The sequence below is a fragment of the Colobus angolensis genome, unplaced genomic scaffold, assembly GCF_000951035.1.
Source record: "Colobus angolensis palliatus isolate OR3802 unplaced genomic scaffold, Cang.pa_1.0 Scaffold264, whole genome shotgun sequence".
NCBI classification, from domain to species: domain Eukaryota; kingdom Metazoa; phylum Chordata; class Mammalia; order Primates; family Cercopithecidae; genus Colobus; species Colobus angolensis.
This window is the reverse complement of record NW_012115866.1, coordinates 359987-377510: the sequence shown is the minus strand read 5'-3', so window position 1 is coordinate 377510 and position 17524 is coordinate 359987. Positions and strand designations below refer to the sequence as shown.

General features: G+C 41.7%; 1 protein-coding gene across 1 annotated transcript in view; it reads left to right on the top strand.

The window, feature by feature from the left end:
- Positions 1-17524, top strand: part of IQGAP1 (IQ motif containing GTPase activating protein 1) — a 128339-nt gene that overhangs the window by 108177 nt on the left and 2638 nt on the right. The window contains exons 28-36 of the mRNA XM_011947394.1: positions 406-638; positions 1311-1443; positions 3447-3549; positions 4406-4541; positions 4941-5028; positions 8723-8935; positions 9905-10071; positions 12086-12208; positions 15240-15348. Coding sequence (XP_011802784.1) covers positions 406-638; positions 1311-1443; positions 3447-3549; positions 4406-4541; positions 4941-5028; positions 8723-8935; positions 9905-10071; positions 12086-12208; positions 15240-15348 — 1305 coding nt within the window. The remainder of the gene's footprint in view (positions 1-405; positions 639-1310; positions 1444-3446; positions 3550-4405; positions 4542-4940; positions 5029-8722; positions 8936-9904; positions 10072-12085; positions 12209-15239; positions 15349-17524) is intronic.

Genomic DNA, 17524 nt, shown 5'->3' with positions numbered 1-17524 from the left:
GCTTTTTATAAGGAAAACTCATCTACATGAAAGTACAAAGTGCATGTGGGTGACACCAGCCTTATTTGCTACCATGATATGTGAACAAAAGATGTCCTGAAATACTTAATAACAGACTTTAAGTGTGTCATTTTTACCTTCTGAATCTGCTCTTTCATTAACTACTGGCAGTAGTTTTCAGTTCTGTTCTCATTGTTTTCCTGTATTGAACAAAGGGATATTTCATTTAGCTCCAGGCTGTGAGAAAGAGTGTGTATATGTGCATGCGTGCATGTGTGTATGTATTTTTTATTTATTTTTTACTCGTAGGACTGCATTTTCTGCTTTTCTTTGCTAGCAAAGTCATTTGTGGCTTACTTGGTGGTATGTCTTTTAATACTCATCTTTCTGTTTCATCTGTTCCAGATTATTGGTAACTTGCTTTATTATCGATACATGAATCCAGCCATTGTTGCTCCTGATGCCTTTGACATCATTGACCTGTCGGCAGGAGGCCAGCTTACCACAGACCAACGCCGAAATCTGGGCTCCATTGCAAAAATGCTTCAGCATGCTGCTTCTAATAAGATGTTTCTGGGAGATAATGCCCACTTAAGCATCATTAATGAATATCTTTCCCAGTCCTACCAGAAATTCAGGTAATGGGAAAGGCACAAGTGCTTAAGAGAGTCTGTGGATGTATTTTTATCATTGAGGGGAAAGATAAGATTAAAAACCACCCCTCACTTTCCCTGACTGCCATATTGTAGAAGACATGTTTGATGTGCCCGGGACTCCAGAAGATGATCCATTTACTTTGAAGAGAATTTTCATATGAAATACATAGTAGTTAACACTTATGAAATAGTAGTTAACATAAAAATAATGATGATTATGCATTTAGTACGTTACCTTGCAATCAGAGAATTGGAGAATGCTTTTAATTTTTGTAAATTAACATCTAGTTTTGAATGCTTCAGAGCAAAAATTTTTGTAAATTTTTGTAAATTAACATCTAGTTTTGAATGCTTCAGAGCACTGTCTTAGAGATAGAATTGGTTCTCCTAATGGTGCCTGAGAACTGTTTTAAATCGTGGTGCAATGGTTCTTAAGGGTAAAACTAAAACTACAAACTAGGTGGAGAAAGAAGTTATTAGAGCCAGTATCCCAAGGTTGTCAAGCACAGCAAATACACAGCACTTTCTCTTGAAGTAACTGTATTGACTGGCTTCTGTTTGCACTCATTGTGTGAGAGGTTTGTGAAATGTCCTCTTGCCAACTTCTCATGCGTATGTCCCTTTCTGGGGGGCTGCCTCCTGTGCTTATTTCAGACGATTTTTCCAAACTGCTTGTGATGTCCCAGAGCTTCAGGATAAATTTAATGTGGATGAGTACTCTGATTTAGTAACCCTCACCAAACCAGTAATCTACATTTCCATTGGTGAAATCATCAACACCCACACTGTAAGTATTTTTCTTTAATTACTTAATTTCATTGTCCTTAATTATTATCCCTGGCTGCTGGTTACCGTCTCTGGTAGCCAGGTGTCTCACCTTCCTGTGATCTAACTGACAGTGCATCTCCTTGATGTCTCTTTTTTTGCTTGTTATTCTTTTTTATTTATTTATTTTATTTATTTTTTGCTTGTTATTCTTTTTTATTTATTTATTTAGAGACGGAGTCTCACTCTGTCTGGAGTGCAGTGGTGCGATCTCGGCTCACTGCAAGCTCCACCTCCTGGGTTCACGCCATTCTCCTGCCTCAGCCTCCTGAGTAGCTGGGACTACAGGTGCCCACCACCACACCTGGCTAATTTTTTGTATTTTTAGTAGAGACGGGCTTTCACTGTGTTAGCCAGCATGGTGTTGATATCCTGACCTCATGATCCACCCACCTCGGCCTCCCAAAGTGCTGGGATTACAGGCTTGAGCCACAACACCCGGCCTTTTGCTTCTTATTCTTTTTTTTTCTTTTGAGACAAAGTCTCGCTCTGTCGCCCAGGCTGGGATGCAGTGGCCGGATCTCAGTTCACTGCAAGCTCCGCCTCCCGGGTTCACGCCATTCTCCTGCCTCAGCCTCCCGAGTAGCTGGAACTACAGGCGCCCGCCACCTCGCCCGGCTAGTTTTTTGTATTTTTAGTAGAGACGGGGTTTCACCGTGTTAGCCAGGATGGTCTCGATCACCTGACCTCGTGATCCGCCCGTCTCGGCCTCCCAAAGTGCTGGGATTACAGGCTTGAGCCACCGCGCCCGGCCTGCTTCTTATTCTTAACAATATCTACTGCTAGGTTTCTAAAAGGTCTTCCCAGGCTATCTGCATCAGAATCCTATGGGCTGGTAGTTAAAAATGAAGTTTCCTGGACACCCCCCAGGCCTACTGAATCAGAATCCCACTAAATTGATCTAGTACCTTGATAAAATAGTGCTTTTACTCTTCTTTCTTTTTACCCTAGCCCTCTGTGTTATTTTTCTAACATGATCTAGAATACTAGCTTCTTTCTCTGTGTAGCCTTGGAGTGGATTTTTCCTTTGGAAGCTGGAGTTCCATGTTTCTTCAGATTTTTCAAATCATTTTTTCCCCTCTGGGGACATGGACATGTAAAACAGGAACAAGGACGTATGTGAAAATGTAAATGAAATTTCAGGTTACTGTCATTTCTGAGGGCATCACTGGGGATAATGGCACCTTGAAGGCTTTGTTGAGTGCTCCTACAATAATTATAACATTGATTTTGTATACTTTTCTCTGAATTACATTATGTCATGCACTGGAAACATTAAGTAAGTCTGCATGTGACTTATTTGAACTGGTAGTAGGGTACATTGATGACTTTGGGTATTGAACTCTTGAGTTTCAATGTTTTGTGTTTTTTGTTTGTTTTGTTTTGATTTTTTGAGATGGAGTCTTGCTCTGTCATTCAGGCTGGAGTGCAGTGGCGCAATCTCGGCTCACTGCAACCTCCGCCTACCAAGTTCAAGCAATTTGCCTGCCTCAGCTTCCCTAGTAGTTGGGATTACAGGTGTGCACCACCATGCCCGGCTAATTTTTGTATTTTTGGTAGAGACAGGGTGTCATCATGTTGTCCAGGCTGGTCTTGAACTCCTGACCTCAGGTGATCCACCCACCTCGGCGTCCCAAAATGCTGAAATTACAGACATGAGCCACCGCGCCCAGCCACAGTGTTCTTTCTTACACAAGGCACATTTGAATCCTTTATGGCCATGAGATTAAGAGAGTACCAGTATTTCCTCTTCTTACATCATAACAAGTCATTCAGCAGAGCCCAATGTGGTGCTTTATATATCATATTGTTTATTTGGGTTAGTTTGCTGAGGATTTGCTTGTTGTTTCTTTGAATATAGGAACTTTGTTGGAACCTCTTTGTGCAGATTATTGTTAGGCGTTCTAGGGAGGGATGGGCTGGAGAGTTGAATGTATAAATGGAGTTGATCATTGGTGTTTGCAGCTCCTTTTGGATCACCAGGATGCCATTGCTCCGGAGCACAATGATCCAATCCACGAGCTGCTGGACGACCTTGGCGAGGTGCCCACCATTGAGTCCCTGATAGGTAAAGTTCTAACTTTTGCCTGGAAGGTCAAAGGGGAACGTGACAGAAAAGTGTAATTGTCACCTCCTCTGTTTTTTGCACTATACCAAACTCTGGATATACATTGAGAAATAAAATAGATGTGATCCTGATAGTTTCATAAGAGACAAAACAAGAACAACAACAACAACAAAAAAGCCCAGATATGATCACTATCTATAAGGAACTGGAGACAGAGGAAGAGATCATTTTAAATGCAGATACATACTGCCAGTGTGTTTTTAAAAAAAAAAAAAAATTGCAGATACACAAATAATTACATAACTATAAATTAAAAGTCCTCTAAAGGAAATAATTTTTTTGTTTGTTTGTTATGAGACAGGATCTCCCTCTGTTGCCCAGGCTGCAATACAGTGGTGCAGTCATAGCTCACTGCAGCCTTAGATTCCTAGGCTCAAGTGATCCTCCTGAGTTTTTGTTTTTTTGTTTTTTGTTTTAACAGAGATGGGGTCTCACTATGTTGCCCAGGCTGGTCTCGAACTCCTGGCCTCAAACCATCCTCCTCCTTTAGCCTTTCAAAGTGCTGGGATTGCAGGCCTGAGCCACTGCACCCAGCCAGAAAGAATGCTTTGAGAGAGAATTGTGAAATTGTAATGTTGAAATAATTTCTTAAACATTTATGAAGTTATTATGGATCCTTTGCCTTTATCATTTGGCATAGAATTTTATTTCTCAGTAAAAGTTGTTCTCGTCACACTGTACATGTTAGGTGATTCAAGTATTATCTTAGACTTGCATCATCTTTTATTTGTATTATTTCCCCTCAATATCTTCTCTCTTTATTACGCTGACTCTTTCCACTCTCCCAAAACTTCAGGGGAAAGCTCTGGCAATTTAAATGACCCAAATAAGGAGGCACTGGCTAAGACAGAAGTGTCTCTCACCCTGACCAACAAGTTCGATGTGCCTGGAGATGAGAATGCAGAAATGGATGCTCGAACCATCTTACTGAAGTGAGTATCAAAAGTAGGAAGAATGAAATGAATGTAATCCAAAGATTTCTTGACCTTTGGAGAGGAACCTGCTGGGTCATACTTGAAATGACCATCCTGACCTCTCATACTTTTCATAATCCCAGTCACCAATCACCTCGCATATTGTACTTGGCACAGGATTTTTCTGCCTTATTTTGCTAATATGCTACAATGAAATGTAAATCTTGGAAATCCTAACCCTTGTACCTACTTATGGTATGGTTGGGTAAATAAGCCTAGTGCCTTGAGTACTGTGTGCTGCCAGCTGCTGCTTGGGACTTCTGTGAGGTACTGTTTGTGCTGCTGCTGCTGCTTCAGTCCACTTGAGAGGAACTAGAACACTGGTAATATTTAAATGCTTCCCCCATCTTGTTTCAGTACAAAACGTTTAATTGTGGATGTCATACGGTTCCAGCCAGGAGAGACCTTGACTGAAATCCTAGAAACACCAGCCACCAGTGAACAGGTAAAATTTAGGGTCTCATATACTCCTTTGTTTGGTAGATAAGCTCTCCCAATAGGTGCATGTCAGATAAAGGAGGGGAGACGCAAATAAGAGTTGGTAACCTAGGGGTGAGCATGAATGTAACTGGGGGGCAGTGGTAGTTACAGCTCATCTGAGAAAGTTTTTGGTTCCATTGTGTCCATCCAGTATATCCGTTCCTTGGTATCCACAGGGGTTACTTTCCAGCGCCCATTCCCCCCACCCCCAGCCAATACCAAAATCCGTAGATGTTCAAGTCCCTTATATAAGATGGTGCAGTATTTGGCTGGGCGCAGTGGCTCACGCCTGTAATCCCAGCACTTTGGGAGGCCGCAGCGGGTGGATCACAAGGTCAGGAGATCGAGACCATCCTGGCTAACACATGAAACCCCATCTCTACTAAAAATACAAAAAATTAGCCGGGCATGGTGGCAGATGCCTGTAGTCCCCCCTACTCAGGAGGCTGAGGCAGGAGAATGGCATGAACCCGGGAGGCGGGGCTTGCAGTGAGCCGAGATCATGCCACTGCACTGCAGCCTGGGTGACAGAGTGAGACTCCGTCTCAAAAATACTAATACTAATAATAATTAATTAATTAAATGGTATAGTATTTGCATATACTTACACACATTCTCCCATATACTTTAAATCCTCTCTAGACTACTTATACCTATTACAATATAAATGCTATGTAAATAGTTGTTACTGTATTTTTAAAATTTGTACTTTTTTTATTGTTGTATTTTTTTTTTTCAAATAGTTTCAGGGTTGGTTGAAACCATTAATGTGTAGGGTTCACTGCAATTTATTGAATATTATATATTTGGAATTCTGTTACGTGCCATGATAGATAGAAGAAAAGTACAGAATGTGGCTCCTAAACTCAGTGAACTCATGATCTTGTTGGGGAAATGTGACATGTATTCCTGAAACAGTGATGAAACCATTCAAAATTAACTATGATACTGACTAAAAAATAATAGAAGTTTCAGGAAAGAGGCTGGTGAAGCAATGCATTAGGAAGGCTTCCTAAAACAAGTGGAACTGGAGCGAGACGTATAAAGGTGGATAGGATTTAAGTGTGCATGTAAGACAAGAGAGGGCATTCGATGCAGGAGAGCGATGTGAACAAAGGTACAAAGGAGGGAAGAGCATGATGTGACCAGACTTCATGTCTAGAATGGAGCTGTGGGTGGAGGTGAGTAGTGAGAAATAAAACATGAGACCAAATTATTTAGGACTCACAAACTAGATGGGACTTTGGCACTGCAGAGATAAGGAATAAAGAGCCTCTATAAGGTTCAAGACCATTTAATGTTAATTAATTCAGCAGTGCTATGAGAGCAGATGGTGGTTAAGTCATCTAGGTGTGTGATAAGGTCCGGTGGGGTGGGCAGATAGGGGTTGGGACCTGGCATTATGTAGGGTTGGATGAGTCATGTCATATCTAAGACCTTTGTTTCTTTTTCTTTTTTTTTTTTTAAATTTGAGACAGAGTCTCACCTAGGCTGGCCTGCAGTGGCATGATCTTGGCTCACTGCAACCTCCGCCTCCTGAGTTCAAGTGATTCTCCTGCCTGAGCCTCCCGATTAGCCGGACTACAGGTGTGCACCACCACGCCTGGCTGATTTTTGTATTTTTGGTAAAGACAGGGTTTCACCATGTTGGCCAGGCTGATTTCAGAAACTCTTGACCTCAAGTGACCCACCCCCCTTGGCCTCTCAAAGTGCTGGGATTACAGGTATGAACCACTGTGACTCTGTTTCTCATTTGTCAAATAAGGAGGCACAGTGGTTCATACCTGTAATCCCAGCACTTTGAGAGGTCTCTTTCTTATTTGTCAAATAAGGAAAGTAGGTCAGGCCATTCATTTCCAAATTTTAAGCATGGTAATCTGTTTCATTAAGTGACAACTTACCTAGAAGCCCAGTATATAAAGCAGGTACTCTGCTACTCTGCTAGCCAGGAATAGGACATCTGAAATCCAGCCCTATAGGACTCTGTGGTGCCTCTGGCAAACTCTTAAGGCTGCAGAGAGAACTATTGGGAAACCATTGTTTTAAATGAAGTCTCAGCTCTCAGTTGCTATGACTGATTACTGATTAGATACGTGTGAAAGGCAAGTAAGGATGTATAAAACAATACACTTGAAACATGTTGAACCTAGAAAGAAATTTGAAATAAGGAAGGAGGAGCCCGTTGTTATTGAGAACCTAGTTTGTGTTTGGTGCTCTCACCTCTGTTCTTTCATTTAATCCTTGCAACATTCCCATGAGTCGAGTCTTTTCATCCTTATTTTACAGATGAGGAAACTAAGACCCTTACAGGTTAACTGGCCAAGATCATCAGCTTGTAGTGACAGAACCAGATGCAGATCCAGTTCTGTCTGCTTCTAGAGCTTATGCTCTTTACATTATGTGATGCAGAGTAGTCTTGACTTTAGAAGATAGGGGACTATTGAGAAAGGGAATTGCTCCAGTTAGGGGGAATTACAAGCTTGAAGTATAAGCCATCCCGAATGTAAACATCCCAGTACAGACAGTTGAGAATATGGCACCAGAGCCATGGTCACAAAGATTTGGGATCTGTCAACACAGAGGCAGTCGTTGAAGTACTGAGAGGAAACAGAGAAATGGAAGTACAAAATATGCATAGAGCAAGAACACAGTGCAGAGAAGATGAGCAAGGTGAGAGAAGAGACATTGGATTTTGGACAGGGTACGGTAATTGGTGATGAGAGCAGTAAAGAAGAAAGTGCTGAAAGAATGAAACAGCAAGTATAGATCATGTGTTAGACAGGGACAGACAATGGATGGTGACTAAAGGATGGCAGTATCAAGGGAAGGTGTTTCCGTTACTGTTGGAGTGTCTGCAGCATGTTTGAAAGCAGAGGCAATGCTCGAGCATGATTCCACCAAATGGAAAGTGACAAAGTGACAAAAAGAATTAGCAAGAATTTACTAAGCGCTGCTCTTGTTGTGTTAGTATAGTTATAACATTTATACAGCTATGTTTTTAATAAAACTAAATGGCTTCCATGTCTCAAAATGTGGTAGAGAAAAATGACTTTGTAGCCGGTACAGTCCCGTCTCGGTGATTATACCTGGAGTCCACCAAAGAAGCCCTAAGCAGTTGTGTGCCTTTTTTGTTTTTTTGTTTTTTTGTTTTGAGACAGAGTCTCGCTCTGTTGCCCAGACTGGAGTGCAGTGGCACGATCTCGGCTCACTGCAAGCTCCACCTCCTGGGTTCACGCCATTCTTCCGCCTCAGCCTCCCCAGTAGCTGGGACTACAGGCGCCCGCCATAACGCCTGACTAATTTTGGTTTGGTATTTTTAGTAGAGATGGGGTTTCACCATGTTAGTCAGGATGGTCTTGAACTCCTGACCTCGTGATCCGCACACTTCGGCCTCCCAAAGTGCTGGGATTACAGGCATGAGCCACCGCACCTGGCCCAGTTGTGTGATTTTTGTAGATATCATCTCTTCTAGGTGGAAAGAAGTGCCTCTGCTTCATGCAGTTTCTCATCTGTCACTTGGCAGGAGTCAGAGTTTGTTTCCTTCTGTTTCGAGGTTGGAGTTTAAGATCTGTATAAGTTCAGGTGCGGATGTGCTATATAAATTCAAGTTTAGGATTAGTGTGGTGAACTTGCTGAGAACTTCTTTTTCCCTTCTGTAGGAAGCAGAGCATCAGAGAGCCATGCAGAGACGTGCTATCCGTGATGCCAAAACCCCTGACAAGATGAAAAAGTCAAAATCTGTAAAGGAAGACAGCAACCTCACTCTTCAAGAGAAGAAAGAGAAGATCCAGACAGGTTTAAAGAAGCTAACAGAGCTTGGAACTGTGGACCCAAAGAACAAATACCAGGAACTGATCAACGACATTGCCAGGGTACTGCATTTAGGGGATAGAGGGGAACTGGCCTTGTTCAAAGCTGAGAGGCTCGAGAGACAGTAACTGTCCAGATAATAGCATAGCTTCAGTTCATGGGCAAATTAGTGCCCTCCTCTCTGAGAAATCATATCTGACTCTCCAGCATGAGGGCCTTGCCTGACCTAAGGTGGCTTATTCCATGGCCTAAATTACTAGGGAGAGGACCTTAACTAGAGCCTCCTATGACCTTAAAGAATGTCTTCAGCCTTAAAGAATTCTTACAGATCTTTTTCATGATTACTGTGAAATATGAATTCACATCAAGCTGATGAAATCCTTGATTTGTATGAATCATCTCAAGCGAGGGGCTTTGGTGAGGACTAAGAGCTTAGGTGTTCTCTGCTGTTGCACTAAGATAATATTATGCACACCTGGGAACTGGTAGTTGATGTATTATAATTCTCTTTTTCTCCTTTTCCCAACAAAATATTTAAGAGGTCCAAACCAGCTTTGCAAGTAAATTCTAAAAATGTGTAAGTCTAAATGTGACGCATTTCCCTGCTAGAAGATACAAATGGAGGAAGAAAATTTGAGATCTGAATTTCTCTGTTAATTTGTGAAAACAAATCTCAGCACTTTCGGAGACCAAGGCAGGAGGAGGATCACTTGAGACCCCATCTCTACAAAAGAAAGTTTTTTAATTAGCCAGATATGATGGCATGTGCCTATAAGTCCCGGCTACTCTGGAGGCTGAAGTGGGAGGATCACTTGAGCCTGGGAGGCTGAGGCTACAATAAGCCATGATCTCAACCACTGCACACTCCAGCCTGGGCAACAGAGCAAGACTCTGTCTCAAAAAAATAAAAAAGTATGGAGTCATATTTAAGGCAGAGTTAAGCATTGCTGGGTTCTAGTGTGAAATGATAATCACTCAAGAAGTGCCTGATACCTATCGTTATTTTTCTAACTCTAATAATTATGTCTCAGGATATTCGGAATCAGCGGAGGTACCGACAGAGGAGAAAGGCTGAACTAGTGAAACTGCAACAGACGTACGCTGCTCTGAATTCTAAGGCCACCTTTTATGGGGAGCAGGTGGATTACTATAAAAGCTATATCAAAACCTGCTTGGATAACTTAGCCAGCAAGGGCAAGTGAGTATTTTTTCTTTTTAAGAATTGATGTCAGGGAAAAGAATTGGAGTGAGGAAAAAGCAGAGGCAACTGAAATGACGCTGGAAATTTTTACTTAAAATACACTGGATCTCTTTATTGCATTAGTCTTTTATTTTACCTCTAATCATTTGTATAATTGCCTGTTCCATTTGTTAGTGTATGATATAAATAGTGGGTGGGGGATTTCATGGATGCGTATCGCTAAGTATTTCTTTTGCAAAATATCTTCTTGGGGCCTGTCAAGGTGGCTCAGACCTATAATCCCAGCACTTTGGGAGGCTGAAGTGGGCGTGTCACTTGAGGTCAGGAGTTCAAGAGCAGCCTGGTCAACATGGTGAAGCCCCATCTCTACTAAAAATACACAAATTAGGTGGGTGTGGTGGCATATGCCTGTAGTCCCAACTACTTGGGAAGCTGAGGCAGGAGAATTACCTGAACCTGGGAGACAGAGGTTGCAGTGAGCCAAGATTGCACCACTACACTCCAGCCTGGGCGACAGAGCCAGACTCCGTCTCAAAAAAAAAAAAAAAAATCTTCTTGGTGCTAGAAATTAAAATCATGAAAGGAGATCATCTAGTGATCCCAAAATCACTTAAGGAATATTATGCAAATTTGGATCCCCTTGCTCCTCTCTATTCTTCCTGGGGACAAGATCACAGGCTCTGATTTTTTTCCTGGGTACTGAGTGAGGAAAGTCTAATCCAGCCTTCTTGGCATTGGCCACAAGCTATCAGCATGCCCATTTTACAGGGAGGGAACTGAAAACCCAGAGAGGTGGGTGATAAGAGCAGGTTTTACTTGTAGGGTAGTTTATTATTTATTCCTAACTTTTTATTTTAAGAGTTTTCAAATCTCAGAAAGATGGAATGAATAGAACAATAAGCACCCATATGCCCTTCACCTAGATTCACCCATTTCTAACATTTTGCCATATCTGCTTCCCGTTTCTCTGGCTCATGCACGTACTCTGTCTTTCTCTTTCTGCCTGGAAGACTCCCTGGGATCAGGCAGGGCTGATGGGAAGGGATGAAAAATAGGCCCACCTAACCCAGCTTACAGAGCTGACTCCTGTGAGCTTTTGACGTGTTTCCATTGTTCTTTGTGTACTTCCTGACACAAGATGTTTCATGTTCAACCTGTAGTTTCCTCTCCCCAGACCCAGAATGAACTGTTTTTCCAAGAATCCCTGGTTTCTTTGAATGAAGAATGGTATTTAGAAACCAGGATCTAGAACTGGGTGTGTTCACTGCCAGATTGGTCATGGCCTCCAGGCCTTCTAAGCAAGCAGACCTAGATTCTCATTTTTTTTAATGCTTGTATTATTCCATTATACAGATAGATATAACAACTTATTTAAGCAGTTCTCCATTGATGAACATTTGTTTCCATTTGTTTGTTACTATTTTTTAAATGCTGCAGCAAATAATCTCTTGTACATATGTCATTTTGCAGATGTGGGCATGTTTCTAAAGTTATCACTTTTTGCCTTGATCATCCTAATAGCCTCCTAACCTGTTTCTTTTTCCTTATTCTCATTCATCTGTAATTGCTGTGCTGGCTTAAATGCTTTTAAAAAGTATTTATTTGATGATATTTTTATTTTTTCCCTACACAGCTGAGGGGCTTAGAGTAACTCCTTCGCTGCTGGGATTCAGTACCATTCCCTCAGGCTGGCATATGAAGCTCTCATAGTTACTTGTTAGGTACTGAACTTCCCAGAAGGACATGGGAGGATTAAGACACTGTTAAATTCATGGGAGTGTTCTCAAATATAATTTAGACTAAAAATAGAGGCAATTTAGTAATCTTTCCCGTGCTTTCCAGAGATATTGCTTAGGCTAATTCTAACATTTGTTTGCCATTTTAGAGTTGGTATGTTACTTATGCTTATGTCTGGAAGTTTGGTTTCTGACCTTGTTTCCTTCAGTTACCAATGATGAAGATTCAGAATAGATGGTTACTTGTAGAAAGTGACATGATGTGATTTTTACAGAGTCTCCAAAAAGCCTAGGGAAATGAAAGGAAAGAAAAGCAAAAAGATTTCTCTGAAATATACAGCAGCAAGACTGCATGAAAAAGGAGTTCTTCTGGAAATTGAGGACCTGCAAGTGAATCAGTGAGTCTTTGCTTTTTGTTTTATAAGTTGATTTTTATTTCTACATTTATCACATCTTTGCCTTTTTGTCTTTATTTCTCTTTTCTGGATGGTTACTTTTAATATTTTTTATGTATTTATATATTTTTATGTGTAGAATTAGGCCTCATACTCAGAGTTAATTTGTCATAAAAGAGTTTTTCTTTTCCTTGTTTGTAGAACCTTTGTCTCAGGTCATGTTCACTTCTTTGGGTCTGATCTTAATTTTTCCTCATTAAAGCAGGAAGCCATTCCTTGGATTTCTTCTGTTTCTGAATCAAGAATAAATTAAGAGTAACAATAAGAGGAGTTTGCTTTATTCCGCTTACAGCTAGGAACCAGGCACTTAACCTTCATTTTCTTTTCTGGGAAGTATCAACTTGCTTTGCACGTGGTTCATGGACCTGACCTGTCATCCTCCCATAGGTCCTGGGCCCAGCCTCATTAGCAAGCATTTATTAAGCGTCTGCTCAGTCAGCCCTGTGACCTCAGGCTACTGATCTTTCTCTTCTTGTGTCTGGGGAAAAAAAAAAACTTAAAAAAGAATTTTTTACATTTTTCTGATTCTAAAATAATATGTATTCATTATTAAACTTTGAAGATATAGTAAAGCATAAAAAAGAAAACACCTGTAATTTCACAAGCCAGAGATAACCAGGGAAATCATTTTAATGTATTTTTTTTCTATTCACATAAAGATTATCCACAACTCACCCACTTATTTATCTAACTACTTTATATTTTTTCTTATTCTTCTTATTGACGGAGTCTCTCTGTCACTCAAGCTGGAGTACAGTGGCGTGATCTCAGCTCACTGCAACCTTGGCCTCCCAGGTTCAAGCAATTCTCCCACCTCAGCCACCTGATTAGGTGGGACTACAGGCATGCACCACCACACCCAGCTAAGTTTTTGTATTTTCAGTACAGATGGGGTTTCACCGTGTTAGCCAGGATGGTCTTATCTCCTGACCTCGTGATCCTCCCATTTCGGCCTCCCAAAGTGCTGAATTATAGGCCTTTTTTTGGAGGGGGAACAGTCTCTCTGTGTCACCTAGGCTGGAGTGCAGTGGCATAATCTCAGCTCACTGCAACCTCCAGCTCACTGTAACCTCCGCCTCCCAGGTTCAAGTGATTCTCCTGCCTCAGTCTCCCAAGTAGCTTGGATTACAGGTGCCTGCCACGACATCCAAATAATTTTTGTATTTTTAGTAGAGACAGGGTTTCACCATGTTGGCCAGGCTGGTCTCAAACTCCTGATCTCAAGTGATCCGCCCTCCTCGGCTTCCCAAAGTGCTGGGAGGATTATAGGGATGAGCTATTGTACCCAGCCTAAAATAACTACTTAATATTTTTTAACACAAACTGGGACAATACTGTTTATGGTCATGTATCCAACTTTTTTCTTATTATGCTGTGAGCATTTTTTATATTCATTGAAAGCATCCTTTTTAATGGGTACATAATTTTTAAATTTTTTTCTAGAGACAGAGTCTTGCTGTGTCACCTAGGCAGGAGTGCACTGGCATGATCACAGCTCACTGCAGCCCTAACCTGGGCTTAAGAGATCCTCCCACCTTAGCCTCCCATGTAGCCGGGACCATAGGCGTGTGCCACCATACCCAACTAATTATATTTTGTAGAGACAGGGTTTCACTTTGTTGCCCAGGCTTGTCTTGAACTCCTGGGCTCAAGCAATCCTACTGCGTTGGCCTCCCAAAGTGCTGAGATTACAGGCATGAGTCAATATTGCCCTTTTTGTCATTATTTTCCACTACTGTTCAAGTGCCTACCTCTATTTGCCTTTCTTTCTTCTTTTTAATTTACTTATATGGGCTTAGAAACTAAATAGCCAACTAAATCTGGTAAAATTATTTATCACTTAAGATAAATATCTTTAAGGAAAACCCGTGAGGCATTCCAGTTGAATAAAATGCATGTATGTTTCAGTGCATGGGTTTTTGTGACTTCTCCTTTAACTCTCAGTGACCTTTTTGCATCTTTCATGGTTCTCAGCCCTGTTCGTAATAGGTAAGGTAGCTCCATAGTTGAGTTCTGGAAATCTGGGGTGCTATACTTTGATCACCCAGAGAATGCCTTAATCCCTTTTTTTCTTTCTTTTTGGAGATGGAGTCTTGCTCTGTCACCAGGCTAGACTGCAGTGGCACTGTCTCAGCTCACTGCAGCCTCTGGCTCCTGGGTTCAATCAATTCTCCTGCCTCATCCTCCCGAGTAGCTGGGACTACAGGTGCACGCCACCACGCCCAGCTAATTTTTGTATTTTTAGTAGAGACGGGATTTTACCATGTTGGCCAGGATGGTCTTGATCTCTTGACCTTGTGATCCTCCTGCCTCGGTCTCCCAAAGTGCTGGGATTACAGATGTGAGCCATCGTGCCCGGCTGCATAACCCCTTTTCCTTTTGGCTCCCTAAAATTTCCTGGCAGGTAACGTGTTGTGAATGAGTGATAACTTAAATATTTTTAATAATAACAATTTATCTTTGGTAATAATACTGAGTGTGCTTATGTACACAGCACCTACTCTTTCTAGTAAGACCTCCTCCATTGGTGCTTTTATACTGACCCCCTTTTGTTTATTTACTTCTCCCAGTCCTCAAACATGCATGTATTCACACACACATACCCTCTCCTGCCACCCCAGTTTCCTGTTTTCTCCTTTTATCATAAGGTTTCATTTTTGGCCATGTGGAAGTGAAGAGAATTACTGTGATGTCATCCCTTCACAGGCCACTTGTGGCACTCCTCAGTGGTTCCTCTTTTATAGAATGCAAGTGCTGCAGGCAGGGAGAGGTTGCCATTCCTCTCTCCAAGTCCCAGAGCAGATGGTAGTTAGGCGTGGCAATCCATGCTGCTTCAGGTGCAGAAGTACTTTTGACCTATATTTTCTACCCCTTTTCACCCTTGAAGACTTGGTTCATCTCCTTTCCCCATTTCACAGAGTATTTTTATATGAGAACATCAAAACCACACCCTTAAGATGTTATCTTTCAACAGGTTTAAAAATGTTATCTTTGAAATCAGTCCAACAGAAGAAGTTGGAGACTTTGAAGTGAAAGCCAAATTCATGGGAGTTCAAATGGAGACGTTTATGTTACATTATCAGGTGGGTATGCACCAGCAGGAACCAAAAGCTTTCTGGATGAGATTCTTGTCCAAGTAGGAGAACTAGATAAAGAGGACACTCATCTGAGGAAAGCTGTCTACATTCAGCAGTGAGCTAGGCTCCACACTGGGGGGAAAGAAGCTGAGTGTTGCAGCATGTCTGGTTTGGTGTGTACACTCTGGAGAGCTTTTGCAGATGTAAATCTTCAGAAAACATTTATCTGAAGCTTCCACTTAGTACTGCCACTAAATTGAGTTGATACCTTGGACTTGAACAAAATGCATAAGTACACATGCTGACATTGCAAATTTGTAAGTCTACTCAGTAGCTTGAAATTTTTTTCTCATTTTGATTTGATGTAGGTACTTAAAGGTTAGATGCACTTCTGACAAGGTGTATGTAAGTTTATGTTTGTAAACCACATCCTATCTTAAATCCAAAAAGAACTCGGGAGTAATTCATTTTTGCAGCATAAAGATCCCTAAGTTTTATTTTGAAATATCTTATTTTTATACGTTAAAAAATAGCAGGGCATTGAGAGGATTCCTAGGTGATGTCCAGACTCCTTTAGCTTTGTGTATGTGGCACCGGTTAGTCTGCTCCTGTCTCCTTTCTTGCACTGCTTCACACAGCCATGCCCTGCCAGTCTGGGCAGGTGCCTTCCTGTGAATGTGCATTTGGGCTTCTGCTTATGCTGCCCTCCCTCCCCTCCCCTGCCTTCCAACCCCGCCCCTTTTGTTCCTCCATCATTTGTCAAGTACTTCCATGTGTGCACCTCCCCCAGCCAAACCATAATAGGTGGTTTCCCCTTCGCTTCTGTAGCCCTTGCAGACATCGTCTGTTTACAGTAGGTGTTGACTTACTTCCCCTCTCCCCGCTAAAGCCATAAACTCCTTAAGGACAGGTAGCATTTCTTAGTCATCTTCGTTTCCTTCTCAGTGACCAGTAGACCATTAAAACATGTTAGCTAAACAAATGTGAAGTGATTTTGTGATGCACACAGCTAACTAAAATACTTCCACCAAAAAAAAAAAGGAACCTCTTATTCCCTCAGTTTCACCAAATTATTATTTTTTTAATTTTAAAATTTTTTTTATTTTATTTACATGGAGTTATCAGAACATGTTTTTATTTTTAAATTTTTTAACCAAATTGTGTTAGGCCAACCAGTCTGCCTATGGTAATTTATTAATTTATGTACAAATTCATTAAATGTGGGGTGACTGTGAGGTGTGGGGTATAGGCACAGGTGCCAGCAGCCTTCATGGAGCTGCTAGGATTTTTCCAGCAGATGATTGAACTTGTGGGGTCCTTTTTTTTTTTTTTTGCGGTTGGGTGGGGGAGCGGCAGAGTCTCACCCTGTCGCCCAGACTGGAGTGTAGTGGTGTGATTTCCATTCACTACAACCTCCACCTCCTGGGTTCAACTGATTGTCCTGCCTCAGCCTCCTGAGTGGCTGGAATTACAGGTGCGCACCATCACGCCTGGCTAATTTTTTTTTTTTTTTTTTTTTTTGAGACAGAGTTTCGCTCTTATTGCCCAAGCTGGAGTGCAATGGCACAATCTCGGCTCACTGCAACCTCCACCTCCTGGGTTCAAGTGACTCTTCTGCCTCAGCCTACTGAATAGCTGGGAATACAGGCGCACGCCTCCACGCCGGATGCCCAGCTAATTTTTGTATTTTTAGTCGAAATAGGGTTTCACCATGTTGGCCAGGCTGGTCTCTAACTCCCGACTTCGTGATCCACCTGCCTCAGCCTCCCAAAGTGCTGGGATTACAGGCGTGAGCCACCGCACCCGGCCTTGTGGCGTCCTTTCAAGCCTTTTGACCCTTGCTTTCTCATCACCATTCTTCTAAAGTTTAGAAGTGAGAATGCTCAGATTTCTTAAACTTGTTCAGGACAATGATGAAAGTAACAGGAAAAGCAGGAGCAATGCAGTCAGATCTGGATTTACCATGTCCATCTCTGTCCTGTTGTGCAAGTCATTTAACATCTCTGAGCCTCAATAGTTCATTTTTAAAGTTAGGATAATCGCATCTCATAAAAATTTTTGTGAGGACTTTTAAAAGATGCTATATAATGTGCTTACACAATGCCAAGCACATGGCAGACACCTAATAAAACATCAAGTTCTCTCTTCCCCTTGCCTTCAGGATAGAAAGTTTTCTCATGTT